This window comes from Equus przewalskii, chromosome 15 (genome assembly GCF_037783145.1).
Source record: "Equus przewalskii isolate Varuska chromosome 15, EquPr2, whole genome shotgun sequence".
In the NCBI taxonomy this organism is placed as follows: Eukaryota; Metazoa; Chordata; class Mammalia; order Perissodactyla; family Equidae; genus Equus; species Equus przewalskii.
Window position 1 is genome coordinate 49,643,166 of NC_091845.1, and position 25,384 is coordinate 49,668,549.

General features: G+C 41.2%; 2 protein-coding genes across 56 annotated transcripts in view; one reads left to right on the forward strand and one right to left on the reverse strand.

The window, feature by feature from the left end:
• Positions 1-15,609, forward strand: part of LRRFIP2 (LRR binding FLII interacting protein 2) — a 112,038-nt gene extending 96,429 nt beyond the window's left edge. For 38 of the 50 annotated variants that reach the window (XM_008528014.2, XM_070577288.1, XM_008528020.2 and 35 more), the window contains 7 exons: positions 2,632-2,733; positions 3,013-3,145; positions 4,810-4,859; positions 10,366-10,486; positions 13,054-13,133; positions 13,741-13,845; positions 14,267-15,609. In XM_008528014.2, the coding sequence (XP_008526236.1) occupies positions 2,632-2,733; positions 3,013-3,145; positions 4,810-4,859; positions 10,366-10,486; positions 13,054-13,133; positions 13,741-13,845; positions 14,267-14,377 (702 nt within the window). In that variant the 3' untranslated portion in view covers positions 14,378-15,609. The remainder of the gene's footprint in view (positions 1-2,631; positions 2,734-3,012; positions 3,146-4,809; positions 4,860-10,365; positions 10,487-13,053; positions 13,134-13,740; positions 13,846-14,266) is intronic. The other 12 variants (XM_008528029.2, XM_008528028.2, XM_070577322.1 and 9 more) reach the window with 1 other exon arrangement.
• Positions 15,610-16,435: 826 nt separating this feature from the next.
• Positions 16,436-25,384, reverse strand: part of MLH1 (mutL homolog 1) — a 41,304-nt gene continuing 32,355 nt past the window's right edge. For all 6 annotated transcript variants that reach the window (XM_070577282.1, XM_070577280.1, XM_008528031.2 and 3 more), the window contains exons 14-19: positions 24,513-24,621; positions 22,523-22,586; positions 19,158-19,322; positions 18,484-18,576; positions 18,082-18,195; positions 16,436-16,759 (exon numbers count right to left, since the gene is read on the reverse strand). In XM_070577282.1, coding sequence (XP_070433383.1) covers positions 16,592-16,759; positions 18,082-18,195; positions 18,484-18,576; positions 19,158-19,322; positions 22,523-22,586; positions 24,513-24,621 — 713 coding nt within the window. In that variant the 3' untranslated portion in view covers positions 16,436-16,591. The remainder of the gene's footprint in view (positions 16,760-18,081; positions 18,196-18,483; positions 18,577-19,157; positions 19,323-22,522; positions 22,587-24,512; positions 24,622-25,384) is intronic.

Here is a 25,384-nt window from a genome sequence, read left to right on the forward strand (position 1 = left end):
TCATCGATCCTAGTGGTTGTGCCCCTAGCTCCAAGACATTTCCAAGTGCCAGGTGCCATGTGTGGAATCAGTGTAAACAGAAGACTTGTATATTTCTCTGTGGCCCAGCATAAGACTCACTCCCATTCTGACTAAAGATATTTGTACTCCTGTGCAATTATACAGAGAATTAACCTGTTGCCCAAAAGTTCAGCCTGTTATACATCATCTTTCAGGCTTCTTAACACTAGAATTTGAGGTTAGGTCAGGGGTAAAGAATGATTTAGATCTCCACAAGCATGTATTTTTTACCCTAAAAAAAAATCTGCTCGAGCTATTATTGAATGTAAACACAAGGGTAGTGGTTATATGGTTAGGTAATACAAAGGATTTCAGATCCAGCGTGAATGCATTTGGTCCAATTATAAGGTATTTCAGTAGTCTGCAAATTTTGTGGTGAAATGGAAGAACTTACAGGATGTATTTTATTTTCCCACCCATAATTATGGGAAGATGAAGTTAAAAAGTCCAAAAGTAAAGATAAAATCCACACTATAAAATGTGGAAGAGAAGCAGATGGCACGTGCTAGCATTTGCTAGGTTCCTAGTTTCAAGTTGGTCTGTTCCTAAGAGATCTTTTATATTCAGTGGTGGTGTTTATCTAGAGCATGTTGTGACAGTGATCACTAACCCAGTTATATGTGGTGATGCATGGCATAACTATGCACGCAGATACCAATAACCAAAAATATCTAACCCAACAGAGATTAAAGTGACTGTCAACAGATGGGAAAGTAATGCTTGTGCTTTGTTGTCCTAATGTTACATTTTTTATTAATGTAAGGGAGTGTTAATATTAGCTTGAAGTGTTAGAGTAGATGCCTTATGATGCTAGAAACTCAAATTATTAATTTACAGGCAGACTCAAGACACATCACATAGTGTGAATGTAAATTGTTGAAAGGAAGTTAGATATTGATGTTGCAGTTTAAGTAAGTAAGGAGTAGAACTTGCCTAATGGACTACTTTTCTAGCAGCATTTGAGATGACAATCAGGGAACGTAGCTGTGCCCTTCATGGGACTGTGATAGAGAAGTATGCAAGGGCTTTGGAACCAAAAGTTACTGAATTCATTTTCTGGCTTTGCCACTTACTGTGACTTTGGGGAAAACAATATAACCTCTCTGAGCCTCAATTTTCTCATCTGTGAAATGGGGATAAGACAAATACAGGGTAGATGAGGGAGAAATTATATATATAAATATAATATATAAGAGTGAAATTATATACGTACAACAGTGCCTGCCACATAGTTGGAGCTACACAATGGTAGTTGCTGTCTTCCCTTATTTACTTATTTCCCAGTTTGGTTGCAGAATGGGATTATAATGATAGAAAAAATTGTCCAACTATTCAGCCATCAGTTAGTCCACTTGTAAACCCAATAAACCAAGAGGAAAGTTACCTGATGTAGTTTAACTTTTTGGATTAATGGGAATGCTGGCAGGAAACATTAAATATATGAACAAATGTGTAGAGAAAGGCTATTTCAAATAGCCCAGCTGTCAGGTCCCTGCATAGACTGTTAAACCTGGGTGTGTTTTGAAGTCTGGGTTACTTTATTACGTAGAGTAGATTTGATTTGTCACTGATGACCAAAATGTGTTCCTGCTTCCGCACTGCCCTCCTCAGCTCTGACAGTTTTGAGATTCAGGCAACGGAGAGAAAATACACAAGGAGACACCAGCTGCTTTTCCTGAGCCTTCCCTGGTGACTTAGGCACTGCAGGCAGTGCTTTACGCTGAGTACTCCTTTACACCTATGCCATGGATGGGTGGGTGCTGCTGTTATCCTTTCTGTTTTTTGGATGAGGAAACTGAGGCATAGATAAGTTAATAAGTGCCAGGACTGAAAACTCTGATTCCTAAGTGCATGTTCTGTTATCCTACATAGGTGGGCTGTATTTATTTTGTCAGTGTTTTCTTTTTATGTTTCACATTTTGAAGGAATACCGGAAAACCAAATAACTCAATTGTATTTAATTAAATTAACAAAATAGGTCCTTGAGAATCACTTTGGAGATTAAGAACTTTGGAGTTTTTAATTAAGTGGTATTTGAGGAATATTTGCTACACTGCTTGGAGAATAAGCATTGTACCTAATATTTAATTAAAATACCGTATGTATACTGGTTATTTTTCTTCCAGAACCATTTTGTTTTATTTTTTAAAAAGTCAAGGATATTCTTGAATATTTTAGTTAAACGTGAAATGTTTTTTTTGATTCACCAAATGAAAATGTACTAAGAAGGTCAGTAAGAAAAACTATTTTAATGTTATAGCTGTCTTCATCTTCCTTTTCCTGTTTGTTTTCATTGACTGGAAAATAAAGATTTGTTTTCCTGCCTGATTTGATAAGCCTGTTTTGCTGAATTTATGCACCATTAACCAGTTTCTATTAAAACTCTCTTCTGATGTCTGTCCATATAACTTTGTATTTCTCCCATACCTAACTGCTTGTTTCCAAGCTGTTAACTGCTTCTTTGCCTTTTATGCCTTTATCTTTGTTTATTTGAATTAGGTACTTCTCTGCTACCTTTCACTTGCTCTTTTTCTTTGCTATTCTTTCCCTTGCTACCTTGTCTAAAACCAGGCCCTAGAGAAACAGAAAGAATACATTGCCTGCCTTAGGAGTGAGCGAGATGCTCTCAGAGAGGAGCTGGCTGACCTGAAGGAGACAGAGAAGACAGGAGAGGTATGTTAGCATTAGCCTGGAGCTCAAGTCCCTCACTGCTGTGTTCTTCCTTCCTTTTTGTCGTGTCATCTTTTCTAGCCTGAATAAAACCACAGTGTTTATTCTTCAATCCAGATTTGGTAGGTTTAAGTCATTTCTTCTACAGAACTAAATTCCATGTAACTAGTTTCACCAGGTTTTACCTGTGGCAAACATATATTGTCACAGAGTCACCTCACAGAGCATATTGCTTCCATGTGGGCCATCTTTTGTGATGGTGGGTTTTTCTCTTTCCCACAGAAACATGGCTTAGTTATAATCCCTGATGGCACTCCCAATGGTGATGTCAATCATGAACCAGTGGTTGGAGCCATCACTGTTGTGTCTCAGGAAGCTGCTCAGGTCTTGGAGTCAGCAGGAGAAGGGCCACTAGGTAAGATACTGGTTGCTGTGTTGACTTGCATTAATGTCCTGTTGGACTCCCAGCTTGTTTATATCACATCTTGGAAAACAAAAACAACACAAGGGCTGTCTGAATCCTGTCTAGATCTTTAACAGGAAGAAATCTGGGCACATTGTCTTCAGACATCCTTGACCTTGGAAAACAAGCATCTGGGTCATTGTAAGGCAGTAAGTGTAGCTATCAGCCCCCTGGATGGAAGCACTGTGGGTGTGTATGTCTTGCTTTTTCACTTAAATATAGCACATTGCTTTTTCACTTAAATATAAACCTTCTTCAAAGAGATAATCCAGCACACCTGTCCCAAGGAACCAGTGGGCTGGTAGAGAACTTCCCAAGTATGTTTTAAGTTTCTTCTTCCTGGAGCATCTGGTTTTATGTTCTGCTACTTATCCCAGGGTTCTGTAGCTCTTTGCTACTGCATTTCTTAAGGCAAGAAACAGACGGCCAAGAAGATATCAGAGGAATGTTATTTCCAGAACAGGGCTTCTGAACCTCTTAAAGTCTAAGCCTCTTAAATTTAACCCTTTGAGAATCTAATGACACCTCTCTCAGGAAACCACACAGATGCCCATCCATTACTTCCACTAAGAGTCCTATTCTAGAGAAGAAGAATAGCACAGATAGGTATGGTATCATCAACTCACTTTTACTTATTAAAAAAGGATCCTTTTTCTTTTTTATCTTGTTTTCATATATGTAGGTTTCCTAGAGGAGTGGGATATACTCTAAGGGGGAGGAAGCCGAAAAACTTTAAAAGTTAGTAAGCACATTCTCTAATGTACAGAATTCCAGAAATCTAATTGTAGAGCACTTTGATAAAGCAGAAGATGCCCGCTAGGCGAGTGAGAGAGCTGCTCTGCAGAACGGAATGAGTGTAGGGCTGTGGGCAGCTCAGTGTTTCCTCAGCCTGTTTGGAAGGTGCTGAAGAAACCAGAACTTAGATTTGGCTGTTACCCTGGTTGGTTGTGGGGAGCGCTGGCTTGGCGTCAGCTGCTTTGTTTACTTGTGTATGGGTACCCCCTCAGTCCAGGGGGCCTATTTTAAGGCATGCTTGGGAAGGAGCAGCCCTCATCATGGGCCAGGAGTGAGCCTTAGTGATCCTGCTACCAAGCCTCAGATGAGCTCTTGACAGCCCACGTCTTAGAGTTGGTCCCCTTCCCTCCCCACGCCAGCTCTTGTGGACCTTTGCCTCTTCCAGCATTGTGTTCCCCTTTTCTTTGCTCCAGCTTCCCCTCTCAGTCCCACTCTTACCCCTGTCTTCTCTCCCATATTTTGTTTTCTCCTGCTAAGGGCTTAAGCCTGGGGGAGCACCCTTGGCTTTTGAGTTGTCTGTCTACTGGTAAAAGCCTGCAAATTTTTGAGACAAGGAAATGATCTTTGTATTTCACTGTCTCTTTAAATGGAAAATCACTGCTCTTGGGAGCAAATGTTGTATTTAGTGTCCTGATAAATATGTGTTGAATGATTAAGTACTTTTCCTTAACACCATTAAAGCCTTCATGTCTTTTGATATTCAGAGCTGTAAGTTGTCTATTAGATAATGTTTACTGTGTATGAATTCAAAGAATTACTTTTAATTGTTTACATACTGCATCATTACACATTCAGTTTACAGCCTTTTTCATTTGTTTTAGATGTAAGGCTACGAAAACTTGCTGGAGAAAAGGAAGAGCTACTATCACAGGTAAAGGCATTCTTCTCGTTGGAAGGTAATGTTAACTGTAACTGATCAAATCACATGCTAAAATGTTAGCAAACTAAAACGTATACTAGACAGAAATGTGCCTATTTCAAACATCAATACTCAAGTAAGTTTTGAAGGATAAAAAGATATTTCATATTTTGCCTCTTTGTTGTTTCCTATTCTTTTAAAGAAATTTGTAGGACACATAGTTTAAGGAGTCAAACAGTTCTCCAAAGCTTGTTATGAAGACGGAAGTTCCCTGCCCTGTCCTGCCTCCTCCACCCTTACCCCTGGCCATTCCTATTTGGTTCTGTTAGCTGATTCTTTTGGTGTGTACTGTCCTTGTACATTTCTGTATAACATGCTTATGTTGCTTCTTGTTCTCTTTCACGCATTCTCTATTCACATCCTTTTATGGAAGATGGGGATTTAGCTTTCCTTCATCCCTTGTCCCTACCACACACACACGTGTACTTCCCATGCCCACATCCTCCTACTAAAGGAAGTATAATTGCAGTCTGTTTATGTTATTAGGACTCTGTAAAGACTACTCACAATGGAGCCATGTAGCATTCTAGGATTGCCTTTCATCTCCTTACAACTCCTTATTTCCCCTAAGGTTATATTATGGTTTTTCTTTTCATTTGCTTGATTTTCTATGTCATTGTCATTAATTTAGCTGCAGACTCTCCAGCAGTAGTTTAAATCCACTGTAAGTGTTTTCAAATGCATCAAGTATGCTCTCAGTTCCATTTTTTTGATTCTTGGAGCATCTCACTCATCCCATTCTGAGCTTAATGGCTTGCTGCCTCAGTACAGAGATGTGACCGCCCTTCATTATCATTCAGAGTTTTTTCTGCCCATGGTTCAGGTGGGATTCCCTTTTTGTAATGTCTTATGCCCTCCTCCTTCTTATCCATTCTCTTATTTTGGTACATCCCCCAGTAACTTCCTGAGAAAAAGGTATGTGGGCTGTAAATTTTTCTTAATTTTGCAGGCCTAAAAATATCTTCATTTTACCCTCTTGGTTAACAGTTTGACTGGGTATAGAATTCTGAGTTGCAGTCATTTTCCTTCTTTTTTTTAAATAAATTGCTTCATTGTCTTCTGGCTTCCAGTGTGGCTGTGGAGAATTTCAAGACCTTTTTGATTTCCGATCTTGTCCTCCCTCTCTGGAAGCTTGTATCATACTCTGTTTCTCCCTGGTGTTCTGAAATTTCAGAGTGATGTGGTTTGGAGTTTTCATGCATGGTATGGGCCCCTGTCAGTTCTCGGAATTCTTATCCTTCAGTTCTGGGAAAATTTCTTGAATGATTTTGTTGTTGATTTTCTCCTTTTTCATTTTCTGTGTTCTCTCTTTTTGGAACTCCTATTCATTCATTCAAATGTTGAATGAGATTCCACTGCTATTTAACAGGCACTATTCTAGGCACTTGGAATGTTTCAGTGAACAAATCAGTTAAAAAAAAATCCCTGCCCTAGTGGACCTTACATTCTAGTAAGGGGAGACCAGATAATAATAAGTGTAAGTAATAAGTAAATAACATGGTATGTTAGAGGTTTGTGTGAATGCATTTATTGTATGCATTTTTCTAGCCACATTTAGCTGCACAGGTGCAGGCGTGGAATGGGTAGAGAGCTAGATTTTTACCAGGCATGTATAACAGAGCTGAGGAGGTGAGGGTGTGTGCAAGGAAGTGATGATAATGATGGACCTGGAGATCAAACTACGTAAGGAGGTTTCAGAGGACATCCAGGAAAACATCAAGGCACACTGGAAAGAAGATGGAAACAGTGGATTAGAGGTGCCAAGTAGGGATGAAGGATTTTTGGAGTTGGGGTCCAGAGAGAATGAGCTGGAAAGATAAGGAATAGTGGAGAGAAGATACATGGAACTGAATTATGTAGGGATTGCAGCTATCTTATGATGAGATAAAGTGTATGACTATGGGACTGAATGCATGAGGGCAAGAAGGGATAGATGGCAAGATCCTTGGAGAGGAGGTGTTCCAGAAACTGGCATCAGTTGTAGGAGAAATCCTCTACCTAGATGTATTTTGAAATTGCCAAGAATTAAGACAGGAATAGTCTTGAGGGAGTACGAAGTTAGGAGCTAAAATGCTGAAGAAAACATGGAATAACGGCAATGGAGAGGGGTAGTTAGTATATGTAATTTGAAGAGATGAGATTAGGAACTGGGAATTTTAGGGAAGATAGAAGGAGAGTAGCTGGGCAACAGTGAGGAAAGCAAGAGGACACCGATTTCATTTTCAGGCTCAGTGGTAGGAGGGCTGTGGGAGAAAAACAGCCAGTACTCTAGAGAGCTGCAGCGGAAGCTGGCTTGTCAGGGGAGAGCAGGTTTCTGTTAGAGCAGCGAGGTAAAGGGAATGCTCAGAGAAGAGACTGAGGATGGAGGGGGTTCTGCTGATGCCGGAATGGTAGTCTACAGGGGATAGTGGAAGAGTTTCAGGCTTTGGGAAAGTTTCGGAGATGAAGACAGTAGGGGCTGTACAGAGCCTTTTGGAGAAGAATGCAGGAGAGGAGAGATGACCCTTTCCGAGATGGACACAAACAGGAAATGACGGGGATAGTGAGATTAATCCTGGTTCACCCCAGGCAGATAGTAATGGCGACTCTGTGTGTTGAAAGAGCAGAGTTGTCTGAGAAGCATGGCTTTAGTCCTAGTGCAGACCTTGCCCTTTCCCCCTTGGGGGAGTGGCACACTTGGTCCTAGTGCCAAGTCTTCCCTTTGACCCCTGTTGATGGAGTTGAGGACAGTTGGGGAAGGTGCCTGGGGCTCTGAGCATGCAGACTCTCCCTTGATCCTTGATGCTGGAGGACAAAGGAGGCATGGGGAGGCTTGGTCTCAGTCCCAGAGGTGGGCCCTGTGTAGGGGAGGAGTAGACTTGCTCTGAGTTGTGGTGCTTCCTGGATCTCTGGTGATGAGATTACGTAGGCATTTGAGGAAACGTGACTGATTTCTGATGGAGGAGGACATTAGACCTCAGGACTGATGCTCAGCTTTCTTATTGTTTCTCTCCTATTGTTCTCTCTTTTCATCTCTTGCTCTGCTTGCTTGCTTGCTTTTTTGTTTTTTAAAAGATTGGCCCTGAGTTAACATCTGTTGCCAATCTTTTTTCTTCTTCTTCTTCTTCTCCCCAAAGCCCCCCAGTACATAGTTGTATATTTTAGTTGTAGGTCCTTCTAATTCTGCTGTGTGGGATGCTGCCTCAGCATGGCCTGATGAGCAGTGCTAGGTATGCACCCAGGATCCGAACCGGCGAAACCCTGGGCTGCCAAAGTGGAATGTGTGAACTTCACCACTCAGCCACGGGCTCTGCTTTCTAAAAGATTTTCTCAACTTTATCTTCTCATTCTTTTATTGAGTTTCTATTTCTGCAGTCATTTCAAGGATGGAGATAATTTCACTTATCTCAGAGGATATTGATAGGCTGGTTGGTTTGTTTTCTGATGTTTTTATCTGTCTGCATGGTTTATTTCCTTCGAGATGCTCTTTTATGTATATTTATTCCATCTTCAGTTTAAAAGTAGGGTACTAAAACACTGATGGGCAGCTCTGAGCATATGGGTGAGGCTTGTCCAAGTTTTTGTGACGACTGATGTGGCCAAGTGTTTTGTTGGGAACTTCAGTGTGGGAATGTTGGTCTTCTATTTTAGGCTAGTCAGAGAGTTCTAAAGAGAGATATCCTCCAGCCTTCTGACAGAGGGAACAGGCCTGGCTGTCTGCATTCTTGGAACTGAGGGTGGACCAGATGCCTCCGCATTCAGTACACATCTGTTCACCTAATATCCTTGTTTTCCATATATGGAGACTCCTGTCTCCAGCTGGGCCTTGTTTTTCCCTAGCCCTTTTACTTTTCAGTTTCTTCATTTTGTAAACTAAAAAACCCCAGCTTTATTAGGGTACAATTGGTGTAGAGTAAGCTGCACATACTTAAAATGCACCAATGTGCCTACCTCTGTTAGTTTCCCAGGGCTGCCGAGACAAAGTACCGTAACTGGGTGGCTTAGAACAGAAATCTGTTGTCTCACAGTTCTGGAGGTGAGAAGTCCAAGATGAAGTGTCAGCACTGTTGGTTCCTTCTGAGGGCTGTGAAGAGAAAGCTGTTCCATGCTGCTTTTCTAGCTTCTGGTGGTTTGCTGGCAGTCTTTGGTGTTTCTTAGCCTGTAAATAGCATTCTCTGTCTTCACGTCATTTTCCCTCTGTATGTGTCTGTCTCTTTGTATGGCATTCTTTGTATAAGGACACCAGTCATATCTGATTAGGGGCCCACCCTATTCCAGTATGACCTCAGCTCAACTAATTGCATCTGCAATGACTTAATTTCCAAATAAGGTCACATTCTGACATCCCGGGGGTTAGGACTTCAACATACAAATTTTGGGGAAAGACAGTTCAACTCATCAACACCTATGAAACCATCACCACAGTCAAGATGGTGAAAATAGTCATAACTCCCCGAAGTTTCTATGTCCCTTTGCAAACTTTCCTTCTTGTGCCTTCCCCATCTCCCTCTCCAGGCAACCACTGATCTGCTTTTTGTCACTATAGTCTATAGTTTATAGTTGTAGTGCATTTTCTGGAGTTTTATATAATTGGGATTATACAGTATGTACTCTTCTTTTGTCTAGCATATTTCATGCAGCATATTTATTTTGAGATTCAACCATGCTGTTGCATATATCAGTAGTACTTTCCCCTTTTTTGCTGAGTAGTAATTTCATTGTATAGATGTACCATAATTGTTTATCCTCCTGTTGATGGAGATTTGGATTGTTTCCAGTTTTGGACTATTATGAATAAGCTGCTTTGAATGTCCTTTATTTTGGGTAAAATAAACTATTTGGCCAACCTGAAAAATATATGTCCAATTATTTCTGTATACAGAAACTTTTCTTTTCTTTTCTTTTTTGAGGAAGGTTAGCCCTGAGCTAACATCTGCCGCCAATCCTCCTCTTTTTTGCTGAGGAAGATTGGCCGTGACCTAACATTCGTACCCATCTTCCTCTATTTTATATGTGGGATGCGTGCCACAGCATGGCTTGATAAGCAGGGCAGAGGTCCGCATCCAGGATCCAAACTGGCAAACCCCAAGCCACCGAAGTGGAGTGTGTGAACTTAACTGCTACACCACCAGACCGGCCCCTGGAAACTTTTTAAAATAAGAATATTTAACCTAACTCTAAAACTAAACAAAAAACATCTAATTGCCCATGCAATTTTGTTTTTAATAAAAGTAACAAAAAAATACCCAAAAGATGTGCTTTTCCACAAAGCTACACAAATAAACACCTATGGCTATTTTTACTGGGACACCTGGTTCTGGAGCTTGCTCCTTTTGATATTTGTTCATAGCTTATCTCTAGCACCTTGAACAGTGTGTCTCGGATAGTAGGCACTCAGGAAAATAGTTTTTGAGTCAATGATTTGTGGCTGATGAGGATCTGCCTTGTTCTGTGATGTGGAACCTTAATTTCCCTTCAGATTAGAAAACTGAAGCTGCAGTTAGAGGAAGAGCGGCAGAAGTGCTCCAGGAGTGACAGCACCGTGGGCGGCGTGGCAGGGCTGCAGAACGGCTCGGACTTGCAGTTCATCGAAATGCAGAGTAAGTGCTGGGAGACAGGCCAGTCCCGGTCTGTGTGTAGGCTGTCCCAGGAGTGCGACTGCAGGCAGGCCGCTGGTTTTGTAATTCACATTTCCCAGGAGAAGCTATGTTACCAAGAGTGGTTAGTCCTCAACCAGTCCAGAAAAGCAGTCCTGGTCAGTAATGGAGCAGACAGAGGCTTCTGACTAGCCTGCATGCTTCAGGGGGTGATGAGTGGATTAAGAGGTAGTGGTCTTCACCCTTGTGGGCAAAGTGATTTCTAGGAACATTTTGCAAATAAAGACATCCTGACATTGTCTTTTTCTAAATCCTTGCGTCATCTTTAAGCTCCCATACAGCACCTTGCTAATTATGGTTTTTTTCTGTGGAATTTATCTTGGATAATTGGAGGGATATTTGGCACTAACTCACACTAATGTTGAGCAGTTTCAGAATTTTCCCAGAAATATTCTTAACTCAAATTAATCTTTATTAGATGGCATTTAAAACAAGGCCACAAAGTAAGCCTATTTGGTTTACCTAAATTATTCTACTTTTTCTTTCTGCTTTTGACCCCTCTTATTTTAAAATGTCTACTGTATTCACAGTGATTCCCATGGTAGGGAGGTTTCAGCAGGCATTCATATATTGTCAATGTATAATTCACGGATGGGGAGACTTTTACTTTTCTAATGTGGAATAATGGCTTTTCTGATAACTTATTTTAAATATTGGTTATTCCATGACCTTTTCATCTAAATATTCTGAGTTAGGCTAAACAGAAAAGACTTCTCGGATTAAGGCTTATTAAGACTTACTTATTAATATTATCTTTTGAGGTTAGTATCATTTTCTCTATTGGGTATCGGAACCCTTGTGACACTTCCTGGTACATATTTTCTTCTAGAAATACCATTTTGGTGTGGAGGGTAAATGAAGACAGATGCATGACAAGAAGCAGGCTGACCAGTTAGGAGGCTGTGATGAGCTGAACCAGGACAATGGCCGTCAACAGTCAGAGAGGGGTCAGGGGATTGATTTGAAAGAGATTGGCCTAAAGCAGCAAATTCAAATGGAATCCTATTGAGAGGGAATGGGCATGCATTCATGGGTGAATGCTTCCTGCAGCAGATAGGTGTTACAGAGCTGGCATTTGTGGAGGGAGGAAAAGTACCCAAGGTGGGGCTGGAGATTGAGGTGAGCTGAACAGGACTGGGGGAAGGCTGGGCCTGACTAGTAAAGACAAGAGCAGGCAGCTCCGCTGCCCCAGAGGCCAGGCAAGGAACCCCGGTGACTCTCGGGTCTGGCCAGCACCTTGGCTGTTAAGCATGGTGTTTTGGAATGCAGTTTCAAAACATGCAGGAAATGGCTGAGACCACGGACTTACACTTTTGAAAACAAGAAGCAATGGGTGGTTTGGAGAGAGAGAAGGAAGCAGCACATTCTGATAATAAGTTGCTGGAGTTAAGAATTAAAAAACAAGATCCTGAAGCTTCATTTTAGAGCCGAGGAATAGGAATTGTTCTTTCACTCCCAGAGGTGGCTTTTGGGGAGAGGGTTATACAACCTCATTACTTTTAGGGTGAGAGTAACTATCAGTTATCTCTTGCATTGAAAAACCTCTTGCATTGAAGATTATGTAGGTAGTTGTAACCTTAGTTATATGGAAAAGCAGCAAAGTTCTTAGGTAGGTTAATTTGGTTTTTTTCCTGCATGCATTATGATTCCTATCCTAAAAGCATTTCAGGTTTTTGTTAAATTTGGATTGCTGGAGGGAATTTTTCTCCCCCGTCATTTCTAAACTTCTCATTTTATATGATTTGCTTCTTAGGTCAGATGTATGGCTAATGATTTATAGCTCTACCCATAACATATTATCACATCTTATTGAAAAGCATTTATTTCAGCAAATATTTATTAAGCATACACTATGTGAAAAGCACTTAGCTAGATACAAAGGTATATTCAAGAAGGCTAAGGCTGGGCCCCCCTCCTTACATACGTAATGTAATATTAAGAAAGTACGATAAATGTCATAAAAGAGAATGCAAATAAAATGCAACAAGGGAAGAAGTTAGTTAACTAAGGAGAGTCATGAAGGAGGTGGAAATTGAGCACGACCTTGAAGGTTGGTTAAGACTTAAATCAGAGGTGGGGAGAAAAGGGTGCTTGAGGTGTGGGAGATTAGCAGGAAAGCTGGGAGGTGGGAACGTTCAAGGCTGAGTTCAGGGAAACTGGAGGGCTCAGTCCCATGGGCATGGAGGCTGCCTGGGACATAGCGTTGCAGATGAGGTTGGCAGGGGCCACTGCTGCACTGACGGGGCTCCTTACTCAGAGCTCACCTACACACATCATGGGGTGAAGAGTGAATTTTCTCTGACTCAGGATCTAAGGGATGCTGTTGCAACACAAGTGCTACTTTCATGTTGCAGTGCCTGGGCTGCCAGAGATGCTGTGGTTGGCCTGTGTGCACTTATGTCCTGTCCTTTTAGACTACACAGTCCTCTCCTGGGCTGCAGAGGGTGTCACTGCCTGAGGGGTCACACCTTTACCTCTGAGAGGTGATTCATCATTCTCTTCTGTTCTAGGAGATGCCAATAGACAAATTAGTGAATACAAATTTAAGCTTTCAAAAGCAGAACAGGATATAACCACCTTGGAGCAAAGTGTAAGTACTTCTTCTATATGTTACCAAGAGATTTAAATTCCCTTAAAATACATTCGTTTCCTGCATCTAAGTGGCCCACTCTGAGTGCCTGGGTTTCTTTGGGCTGCCCTTGCAGTTGGATCTCTGGAAGGTCTATAAGGAAAAAGTGGAAAAGCCAGCAGAGAACTCCTGGCAGGGCACCTTAGCCTTCTGTTTTCTGTAAAAATGTAGAAAAGTGTAGCTATAATCCTATTTCTGTAGATATTTCAAAAGAATTCAAGATCATACTTTATAACCAAATCCCTTATTGTACATTTCAAAAAGTCTAAAAAGTTTTCTATTCAGTGAGTCTCCTCCTGCAATGTGACTTTGGCAATTAAACAGTATGTTCATCATAAAACCTGCGGGAAATTGGCCCCGTAATGACTGTGCAGCTGTAATCCTCTGTGGGACAGTTCTTGATTTATCCATAGCCGTTGAGTTCTGAGAGGACCTATGGCTCACCCTGAGGGGACTTGTTAGTGTTAGATTACTTAGAATTTGTAATGACACTGTATCTCCTTCTTGACTGCAAAGCAGTGGTGGCTCCCAGCGCCCAGTAGCAGAGGCCTCTGTTTCATATTTACAGATTAGCCGGCTGGAGGGACAGGTACTGAGATACAAAACTGCCGCGGAGAACGCTGAGAAGGTCGAAGATGAGCTGAAAGCAGAAAAGAGGAAACTGCAACGAGAGGTACTCGCTTTAACATGCTTGGAATACATTCCTAGAAAGAGAAAACCCTTTGGAAATAACTGTTTTGCTGTATAAGGAATGTAATCCTGGGTCCAATCTAGGAAACAGCAGTGAGTCCCTTACTCTTCTCTGTTGGTTTTTGACCTGCAGAGTGACTGCCATTTACTTTTTTTGGCCAGTTAGATAATAAGAAAAAAGGATAGTTTTTATTTTTGTTTTTCTCCAGCTTTTGTATGTCCTTTCTGTGATTAATGCTCAGCATCACTGTTTAACACCTCTAGCTGACTGAAAAAAATTTAGGCTGTGGGAGCCTATGCAAGGCCATCATAATTAGCAGTGCTTCCATCTCCCAGAAAGCTGAAATGTAGTACTGGGTTTTACTTCTGACCACGTGAAGTGACTGAGTTCTTCCTGTCTGCAGTTACGAACAGCACTGGACAAGATTGAGGAGATGGAGATGACCAACAGCCACCTGGCCAAGCGGCTGGAGAAGATGAAGGCCAACAGGACAGCGCTTCTGGCTCAGCAGTAGGGAGGCCACCCTTCTATCTGGGGGTTGCTCCTTGGGGCCCCACCCAGTGGGACTGAGTTTTGTCCATCAACACAAACCCCTTTCAGTACTGTTGGAGCTATGTCATTAAAATAGCCACCTTTGTATTTTATAATTTATGAGAGAATGAAACAGGTTTGAATCTTCATGAATGAACACTTTGGATTTTGTTTGTAGTTTGATTCTAGACTGAGAACTGGTCCATGCTGTTTTTTTTATTTCCATAACTTTAGAATCAAGTTTACTCACCACTTTTCCCCAGCTGCCTCAGTGACTGGGTGCTTGCAGGCCTTGGCACAGGTTCTGGAGGACAGCGATTCTCTGAGTGCTCACTGAGATACTTGCTGGAGACCTCAGAAAAACACAAGTGCCTTCTCCACGGTGCAATTCAGACTTCAGTGATCTCCAGTGGTCAAAAGACACTTATCCTTAATATCAGATGGCATTTATATTTTAGTGAAGAAACAAGTTCACAGGTGGGGAATACATGTGTCACTCAAATTTGTATGTTTGGAGGAAAAAGCCTTTTTTTGTAAAATATTTAAATTTATATAAGAAAATGTTAGAAAAAGCTATGAGGAGTGTATATAAAACTTGCTTTATTGCATGGGGCAGGGGAAGTCCAAGGCCTAATACTCTTAAAGGAAGAGTAGGGTCCTTAGTCTTCACATCAGCTGTGCTGTATCTTGTAAAGTATTTCATCTGCTGCTTATTTGTGGAATAAAACCTCAGACAAGCCCGAGAGGGGAGGGAGGGGCAGGGCAGGCAGATGGGCAGTCTGCCTGAAGAGTCTATTAAACACCCTGTTGCTGATCACGGTTGACTACTGACACATTCATTTTTGTTAGAGGACCATTTAAAACAGGTCATGGTACTCACTCCCCTCCTATCTTGCCCCTCCTCTTTTCTCTCTTTCTTAAGGAAAAATAATCTGGAATAGAGAACTTTTTCCTTTAAGAACTTGAGTTTCATCCTTAAAGCTACCCAGTCCAAGAGGTTTTTATCGTTGAGTGTAGCTCCTTTGCAGGATTTGTGATTTGCTTTTGCTCTGAGAATCACTGTGGTTTTATGGAAATAATTATTGTATCTTCAGTGTGTTTACACAGAACAAATATTAGGGAAAGTCTAATGAATCAAAGCCACATAAGATAAAATTAGACTTGAAACTAGATTAATAAAATTAACTCAAATGTGAATAAAATATCTAATAATTATTCCCTTCTTTAATTAGCCCTTTGTTTTTAAAATACGGGAACCAATCTCCTGAACTGAGATGATTTCCTATAAATTTTCTTTCTAGTAGTAGCAACAGCTGTGGGGGGTGGGGGAGGGCATGTTCTGAAATGCAGATTTATCCTAGAATCCCACAGCTGGAACCAACACACTGTGTGGTCCAGCTCTTGAGGTCTTCAAAACCCAGCTTCCTCTGTACCCATGGTCACTCAGCCTGTGCCCCTCCTGGGCTCATGGAATCTCACTTCTTCCTCCCTGTGCTGACTGCACATTTCTGTTAAAGCAGGCTAATATCAAGGTAGCTCATAGTTTAAGTTCTTATTTTTACATCATCCTTCAAACAAGAACACTTAGAACTTTTATCTTAAGCTGATAGTATTCATAGCCATTAACAAAGTGGGCTAACTTAAAAACGCATACCAGTTATAGACTGGATAAGGACTATTTTCTTCTCAAGTTATTTCATTAAGAATTAATTAATTTGCTTTGGTTATTGAAGGTACTAACAGATTATCAGTTCAGCTTTCTCCAGAGTCAGTGTCAGTCTCTCATATGTTTAGGATCTCTTTTAAAAGGCACCTGAACCAACATAATATATATCACCTGATATTAGAAATTTAGCAGAATACAGAAAGTGTCAAATCAGGGCATGATCTATGAAATCTTCAAGGCCTTTTTAGAATTCTTATCAGATGCCCAGAGAGCTTTCAAACTACTTTTGGGATTCTTCAATACAATCAGGTATACACTAGGTAAAAATTGATGTAGAAAAATTTCAAGTGTGATGAAATTAAATAAGAGATAAGGTTAGGACACATCCTGACAATTTATTTATAATCAACCCACCATGCATGAAAGAGTGCTACTAGTTAGCAGGCACACATGAGTCTTCAGCCTTCAGATCTACCAGCATGAGGATACAAAGGAAGAACAGCACACCCCAGAGTCCATAAACGGCCGTCTTTAACACCTCTCAAAGACTCTGTATAGATCGGGCACGTTGGCAAGCTGCAGGATGTTTCCATCTTCTGTGAAATGTTTAGGAGGCAGAAGGTGTGAGCGGAAAGCTTTATAGACAATGTGTTCCACAGTCCACTTCCAGGGGTTTCGAGTGGCACCAGGCACTTCACTCTGGAAAAGATAAGTTAGGTGTCATCTCTCTCCCCGTTCACATCCCAGTGTACACTGGCTTCCTGGCTGATGTGCACTTGGCCTGGAAAGTCTTGATGGCTTGTAATGGGCTGTGTTATCAAATGCTTGTGAAGCATCCTCTCTAGGGCAGCCTCTGAGAGATCCTACAGGCCTGAACACAAGAGACGAGATGGGGGAAAAAAGAAGCTACTGCTCTCCGGAGACTTTCTCCCATGGAACCGTTGTTTGTATTCAGGGAGGATGTGTTTATTGCAGTAGGATCTAACACAATATCTGATCCTGACTACGATATTTAGATGGCAACAGTAGGAAGTACCTTCCCAACTCACCACTAAGTTGGGGGTCTGAACAGTAGCCCTGTTTTCCAGAGAGCTCCACAGGTAAGAAATGAAAATAAAAACAATGAGGATTATTTTGCTTCACTGCTCCTCCCCTATATCTAAGCCTTAGTTGTTTCACGTACAAGAAAACGTTCCTTCTCATTCATGCTTTCCTTGAAGTAAATTTTTTCAATCAAATGATTCTCTCAGCACAGTTTGCTACCCTGCCCCCTCCACGGGAATGAGATATTCCCTAGGGGCTTTGGCCAACAGGACCTAGGACTGAATTTCTGCTCCACCACTACAGGCTCTGGGAACCCCTGAGCATGCCAACTGTCCCTTAGTTTCCTCACCTGTGAAACGAGCATATCACTTCACCTCAGAGGACAACTGTAAGCATTCACTGAGATGGTTATGTATGTAAAGTGGCTACCCTTTGTTTCTTACACTATTTCAATGCCCTCTCCACCCCCAACCAAACCTCGAAATAGCTGAGTGAAAAGCAGTGTCATCTGATTGGAAAAAGTGACACAGAAACACGAGGAACCCCGGCCCTTTTTGTGTCAAGCTGATCTTCTGTAAGAAGAGCTGGAGATCTGACCTCAGTACAGCCCTGTTTTCCTGGCAAAGCAGTGATCAGACGTAGAGTAAGGCAAAAGCTAAAAGACACTGTGGGGACTGACCCAGAATCTAAAGACTGTGGCTACACATTTAAGGGCTAACAGCGGCAGACACGGGCTCGCTAGCCCTGCACAGTCTAATTCAGCCTCCCATTTCTCACTGCGATGGCTTATGTTTTTACATTTGACAGTGAGATCACTCTGGAGGTACTTTCTAAACCAGCAGAAGGAAATAAAAACTCATGAATAAACACCGATTACTATGTTTAAACTTTATGTGCAGTGAAATCCAAGAAATTTAGAGATGAGCTGTGTGAGGGCTCATCCCAGTACTGGTGTGCCAACGTGACCCCCACAGTACCTGCTGGCCTGAGAGGGTTGACTCCTCAGATATATACTGCTTCCGGATGGAGTAGAACATAGCACATTCTTTACTAAGGCTTTCAAAACATTCCTTTTCTTCATCCCAGTTCACCTGGTCCAAAGAGAGAATTGAATACCTCAATACAGGTACATGCATTAAACACACTTCGTTTCTAAGTGGAGATCACAGACTACTTAAAAACTAAACGTGACTTTCTGGGTATTAAAGCTGAAAATTGGAACTGCTAAATATTGCTGGGGGTAGGTGAGGATATGAGGAGTCCTTCAGCTGTTTTACCCTTTCCTTCTTTATCATTCCAAATGAAGTCATGGCCATGTGCCTTCTCTCTCTACCACGCACTCACATACCCACATACTTAGTATTGGCTTGATTACTTGCCTCAGTGGCTAGTCGAAGAATGAAGATAGGCAGACCCTCCAAAGGGGGCACATAGTTGTCGATCAGAAGGGGTAATCCAATCAGGTTCCCTTCCTGCTTGTGGAAAAAGGCCAGGACAAGGAGACAAGAAATAATGCCATTACAGTTTAACTTAAATAAATTCCACTTCCCCGGTGTCTCCTCTAGGTCTTGTCCTCCTACCTGCCATTCTGGGTGACCAGGGGCTTGACTGGGCTGGGCATTGGGGGCAAGAAAGCTAAGCACTTAAAAGAGAGCTTTTTGTCCTGACTTGCAGCAGATCAACTTTTTTCTTGGATCTGTTCACCAACCAAAGACTATATCAAGAAGCAAAGCTCCAAAGATCAAGGGGTAAGACAAAGACACAGGGAGAGCAAGTGGCTCAGCATAATCTCATTCACTGTGGCCTGCAGGGACCGGAGGATTTAGTTCTCCCTTGTGTCTGGGTCCTTCACCCTGGGAACAGGAATGGACACGAATGGATGATAAAACAGTTGTGTAACCTAGAGATGCAAATAGGGAGCGAAGATGTCAATATGTCATATGCTGTTTCTGGGGGAGTGGGGCAGCCATTTCCTCCTGATCTTGGCCCAACTACAAGAACTTGACTCTTACCTGATGAATACAACAGGGGCATAAAAATGGCTGTCACACACCTCATCAATTTCCAAAGAGAAATAGTCTGCAAGCATCTCAGCCTTCTTTTTCAGAAATTCAACAATGTACTCGGCAAGTCCTTCTTTGGGGCCATCTTCCTCCGTCCAGCCACTTTCGGGACTATCTAAGGCGAGCATGGCGAGGTCAAAGAGTGGTGCTGGCTCCTACGAGGAAGCAAGAACATTAAGGAGCAAGCATTAACAGGGCATCCAAATGAAGCCAGAATTCCCATAAAACTACTATTAACCACAAAACCATGATCACAGCAGCAGGAGAGAAAACCACAAATCTAACACACATTCTCCATCTCCCCCAAAGAAAACACCTGAAAATCAACATCAAAACCTCTTCCTCCTCCTCATCAATGGCCATTTCAACAGAGAAGATGTGACAAAAAGCCTGCTGAACACGTGGCAAGAGTAAGGCTGTGAGGAGGCACTTTCCCTTTGTGTAGCTTTAAAGACTCCACTTACTTTCATGTTTCTAGAAAATCATTAGGCAGATCATTCATTTCTTCCTATTGCCTTACCCATAACTAAAGGGGGAGGGAAAATAAGTAGCATTTCAGTAAATCATCTGATGAGGAAGAAGATTGAAATCTATTGTTAAAAATAACATGCCTAAATCTTCTTTCATCTCTCCTCTTGTGACATTGTTACTGTTATATATTTTACTTTTACATGTTATAAACCCACAGTACACTAATAGAGGAGTCAATTAATCAAAAGGACCTGACAATCCTAAACAAATGTTTAGGATACACTCAAATGTTGATATACTCAACAACAGAGCTTTACAATATATAAAGGATAAAACCAACAGAACTTCAGAGAGAAAAAGACAAATTCACAATTATAGTTGCAGGTTTCAATACCTTTCTCAGTATTTGATAGAATAAGTAGACAGAATCAGGATATAGAAGATTTGAGCATCGCTCTCAACATGATACACTTGCTCTTTATAGAACATTCTACTCACTAAGACCAAAATACAAATTCTTTTTAAGTGCTCATGGAACATTTACCAACACGGACCATATTCTGGGCCATAAAACAAGTCTAAATAAGTGTAAAAGGATTCAAGTATGTTCTCTGACCAAAATAGAATTAAATTAAAAATCTAACAGATCTCTGGAAAATCCCCAAATAAGGGGAAGCTCAATAACATTTCTAAATAACCTGAGGGTCAAAGAAGAAATCAAAAGGGAAATCAGGAAGTATTCTAAACTGAAAGAAAATGGAAACTATCAAAATCTGGGAAGGTGCTAAAGCAGCACAGAGGGGAAATTCATAGCATTTAACACCTGTATTAGAAAAGAAAAACTCTCTCAAATCAGTGACCTCAGCTTCCACCCTAAGAAACGTGAAACAGAAGAGCAAATTAAACCTAAAATAAGCAGAAGAAAGGAAATAATAAAGATAAGAGCAGATATGAGTGAAATAGAAATCAGAAAAATAGAGAAAAATCATTGAAACCAAAAGTCACTTCTTTCAGATCAACAAAACTGACAAACCTCTAGTCAGTGATCAAATTAAAAAGACATAAATTACCAATATAAGGAATGAGAGAGGTTCATCACTCCAGACCTACAGACATTAAAAGAATAATAAAAAATATTATGAACCTCATGCCAATAAATCTGGAAATTTAAATGGACAAATTCCTTGGAAGAAACAAAATACCAAGGCTCATTCAAGAGTTAAAAGTTAACTTGAATAGCACTGTATCTACAAAAGAAATAGAAGTTTTGTTAAAAACCTTCCTATGAGGACATCTCCAGGCCCAGAAGGCTTCACTGGTGAATTCTACCAAACATTTAAGGAATAAACACCAATTCTACACAAACTCTTTCAGAAGATGGAAAAGACAGCTACTTCTCAACTCACTATAAGACCAGTATAAACCAGACAAAGAAACTAAAAGAAAACGACAAACCAGTATCATTCGTGAACATAAATGTAAAAATTGTAAATAAAATTGTAGCAAATCAATTCCAAAAATATATAAAAACGATAATATACCATATACAAGCCGGGTTCATCCTGGGACTGCATGACTGGTTTAATTTATGAAAATCAATCAATGTAACTCACTACATTAACAAACTAAAAAAGAAAAACCATCTAATTATCTTAACAGATGAAGAAAAAGCATTTGAAAAAATTCATCCATTCCTGAATAAAAACTAAGCAAACAGGGATTAGAAGGGAACTTCCTGAACCTCATAAGGGGCAACTAGAAATAACCTACCCAGAGCAGAAAGACTGAATGCCCTCCCCTAAGATTTGAACAAGAGAAGGATTTCCATTCTCACCACTTTTTTCAACACTGTACCAGTGTTCTAGCTAGTGCAATCAGGCAAGAGAAGAAAAGGACAGGCATCCAGATTGGACAGGAAGAAATAAAACTCTTCTTATTCACAGATGCTATGATTATCTATGTAGAAAATCAGATGGAACTAACAAATGAATTTGGCAGGGTTGCAAGATACAAGATGAATATACAAAAACACTTGTATTTCTTTTTTTTTTTGAGGAAGATTAGCCCTGAGCTAACTACTGCCAATCCTCCTCTTTTTGCTGAGGAAGCCTGGCCCTGAGCTAACATCCGTGCCCATCTTCCTCTACTTCATACGTGGGACGCCTGTCACAGCATGGCTTGCCAAGTGGTGCCATGTCTGCACCCGGGATCTGAACCACCGAACCCAGGGCCACTGAGAAGCAGAACGTGCGAACTTAACAGCTGTGCCACCGGGCTGGCCCCGTATTTCTATATACTAGCAACAAACAATTGGAAAATTTTTAAAATGCCATTTATAATAGCATCAAAAAGTGTGAAATACTAAGGGATAAATCTAACAAAAGATTTTCTCCCCAAATCGATCTATAGTTTCAACACAATCCCAAAAAAACCTGCAGAAGGCTTTTTTGTAGAGTATGTCAAATGTAAAAAGAAGATATGAAACTACATAGATATTATAAAGTTAACTCTAAATTAAAATTAGGCAATGAAAAACTCTTGGAAGAAATGGACTAAAATCGTTAGTTGGAGTTGTGTTTGGGTGAGAGCTTTAGAGAATGTTTATTTCTATTTTTATCTCTTTCCAAGTTTTCTTAAGTAGATATGTATTGATTTCTATAATAATAATAAACATTTATTTAAGTTGGTTACCAAATGACTATTCTGCTTTGTATAAAACTATATTGTAATTAAAAATACTTCTATATGCAAATCATATAATAAACTGTCCTAAGCATATTTAGAAAAATTTAATATGCTACAAATAAGATATTAGTGGAGCTATTATTTTCAGAAATGACCAGCTGTTGGAGTTTCAGAAATGAGAAGCAGGAAATGAACTTACCGATAACCTCAGAACACCAAAATTGGCAAAATCATAAATGAGTATCTGGTAGAACAGTTCTTCACTGCAAATGAAAATGAAGCGACTTTAAGGAAAAGCTGAACCCATGCTTGAGAGCCAAGCAGTAGGGACAAAAGGGGAGAAATAACCCCCGAAACATGGATTGGACAAGGAGACGGTTCTGCCTTTTGTTACCCTTTTTAACAGTCTCCCGAGATCCACTCCTCAGAGGGCTGGGATTCCCGCGTGGCTCCAGCCGGGGTTCGGCTGGCCGGCCTCCACACACACAACAGGGCATGGAGAAAAAGTCTGGCTTGTTATCACTCATGCTCTGTCCTCACCCTACTGGGGCTGTAAAAGGTTTCTGACACCTTGTAGTGAAATTTAAGGAGTTTTATTTGCTTACCTTTTCCCTACTTACAAAGAATCCTATACATCACTTTTATTTTTTTTACAACTCACCATTAAAAATGATGTGGAATATACAGGGAGGGCAGGGAGACTTCCTAAATAATCAGAAGTGGACATAAGGTGGGATTAGACCGCACTAGTATATCGTTTAGGTTGATGCACTCACTGGCTGGCAACATTCCAAAAGCATCTGTGAAGTAGAATTCAATATACTGAACTACTTACAAAAACAAAGAACTGAAATAAACGGTACTTTATAGTTCTTAAAGCCATGTGAGCTATATAGGTCTTGTTGAAAGACTTCATTATCAAAGCAGATAAAGCAGCTGCTATGCCTGCATTATGGTGGGGAAACTAAGGCACCAAGTGAGTACTGCCTTGTCCCAGGTCAGTTAGTAAAGTTGGAAAGGAAGGAGTTGAAGCTAGACACTGCACTCTGAATGTGGTTCTCTCTGTTTCTTTACCTTCTCACTGGGAAAGCATTCACATTTATTAAAAGCTGAAATTCGGAGACTGGCCTGGATTTATATGTGTAAAATGAAAGAACTTGAACACAACTGTGATTTGGAGCCTTGGAAATCATGCACTTAGATATGCTGGAAGAGAAAATTCCCAACAAATTAATACGAGTCTGTGCAAGTCCAAGGATTCTCAAAGCAAGGACAATGGACCTTGAACAGAGCTGCACCAAAAAGATTTGCAAGCCTCGGAGGAATGAATTCTGAATATCCAAGGAAATATGTATGTCAACAGTAAGCTTCTGGACTGGGCAGGTTCTAACACAGGGAGATCAAATAGGTTTTTATCTTGTGTGCCAACTCCAAGCTACATATCGTTGTGGCCCCACTCACAGGGCCAAGCAGCACTGTGAGGCCAGAGCATGGCTTAGTGGGAAAGAGTCACACAATGGACAAGTGATGTCTAGTAGATGCAAGTGGCAGCACCCTCCGATTTGTACTACGAATTTCAGAACATATTTAATATCAGTTCTAGACTCAAAAGGAGCTCATCCACCAAGGTCCCTGGAAACAATCCATGAAATGTCATCGGCTATGCACTGGGCAGACGGCTTTGCTAGGCTTCCCCTTCCTGTGCTCATACACCCACTGGCTCACTTGGTGGCTGGCGTAAGCCTCTGCTACACTCCCCAGGTGGGGAGGAAAGGAGGCATCAGGTCTTCTTTCTTTTGCATCCCCCACAGTACCCGGTTGCACCCTGTAGATGTTAGAATTCTCTATCAGCACTAAGCCCTCAACACCTGGCTCACAGCAGCCAACATTTATTGAGCACTGAGTACCTACCAAGCACTAGGTTTCTCCTGTCATTTCTTATTCTCACAAAAGTTCAGTAGTAATATCCCAATTTACAGATAAGAAATCTAGGACAGAGTTTAGGAAAGTGACTTGTCCTTGGTCCCATAAATGGTAAATGGTTGAGCCTAGATTTGAAACCACATCTGTCTGACTCCAAAGCGTGGGCCCTTCCCAATATGTCAAGCTGCTTTCCCCCGCTGTTTGTGCCTCTGCTTCCAGGACATTCTTCTAACAGATCTGCTTTTGTCTCGTACTCACTGACTTACCTAAGTTTGGTGGTGTTGAGAAGGTATAACTTGGTCTGATGCTGTGCCAAGGCCCACTGAGGATTCACACAACCCACAAAGGAATGGTTATGCAGCATCTCCCGGAGAGCTGGAAAACAAACAACAGGTGAGTGATGGCAGCATCCCACCAGCACCCCTTGCACCCCAAAGCACCAGGCACCAGCACTGCAGACCACAGACAAGCAAAGATGCCTGAACTGAGCTTCTCGCTGAAACAAACACGAATATAACTAATCATTCAAAATGCAACAAGGAATTGCCAAAAGATGAAGGAATACTCAAAGATCACAACCCAAGAAACAAGGCAGGAAGCCAGAGAAGCAATGAGAGCTCTGAAGCCAGCGTTAGCCCAGACACCAGAGGAACCTCAGAAGCATGAACTTTAGTTTTTGTAGGCTCTGAGGTGTGGACAAAGAAAAACAAAATCCAGGAATGGTTTGAAACGGAGTGTCTAATAGGAGAACACTTCCCCAACATATGAAGCTAAGACAAGCTCAAAGGTGTACCCTCAGTGTGGAGGAAAAGAAAGCTAACACGTCCCATGGCCACTCTCGTCCCCCTCAAAGGGCAGTAAGCAAAACTGCCCACCCGCCTCAAGCCTTGGTGTTGGGAATAAAGAAAAAATTTACACCCTGAGAATTCATAACCATAAGCAAGTCCTCATGTGCTTTTGCAGCCAGGATTCGCACTAAGCAGGCTGCCTGAAAACCTTAACTCGAGATTTTAGTTTAAACTGATTCCAGGACTGACTGTTCCTCCAGGGCCCTGACAGAATCCAGTGCAGAGTTTCTCTGGAGAAATTCATCTTCAATCCAGGCTTCAAATAATTCTCCAGAGATAAACTACCAGGA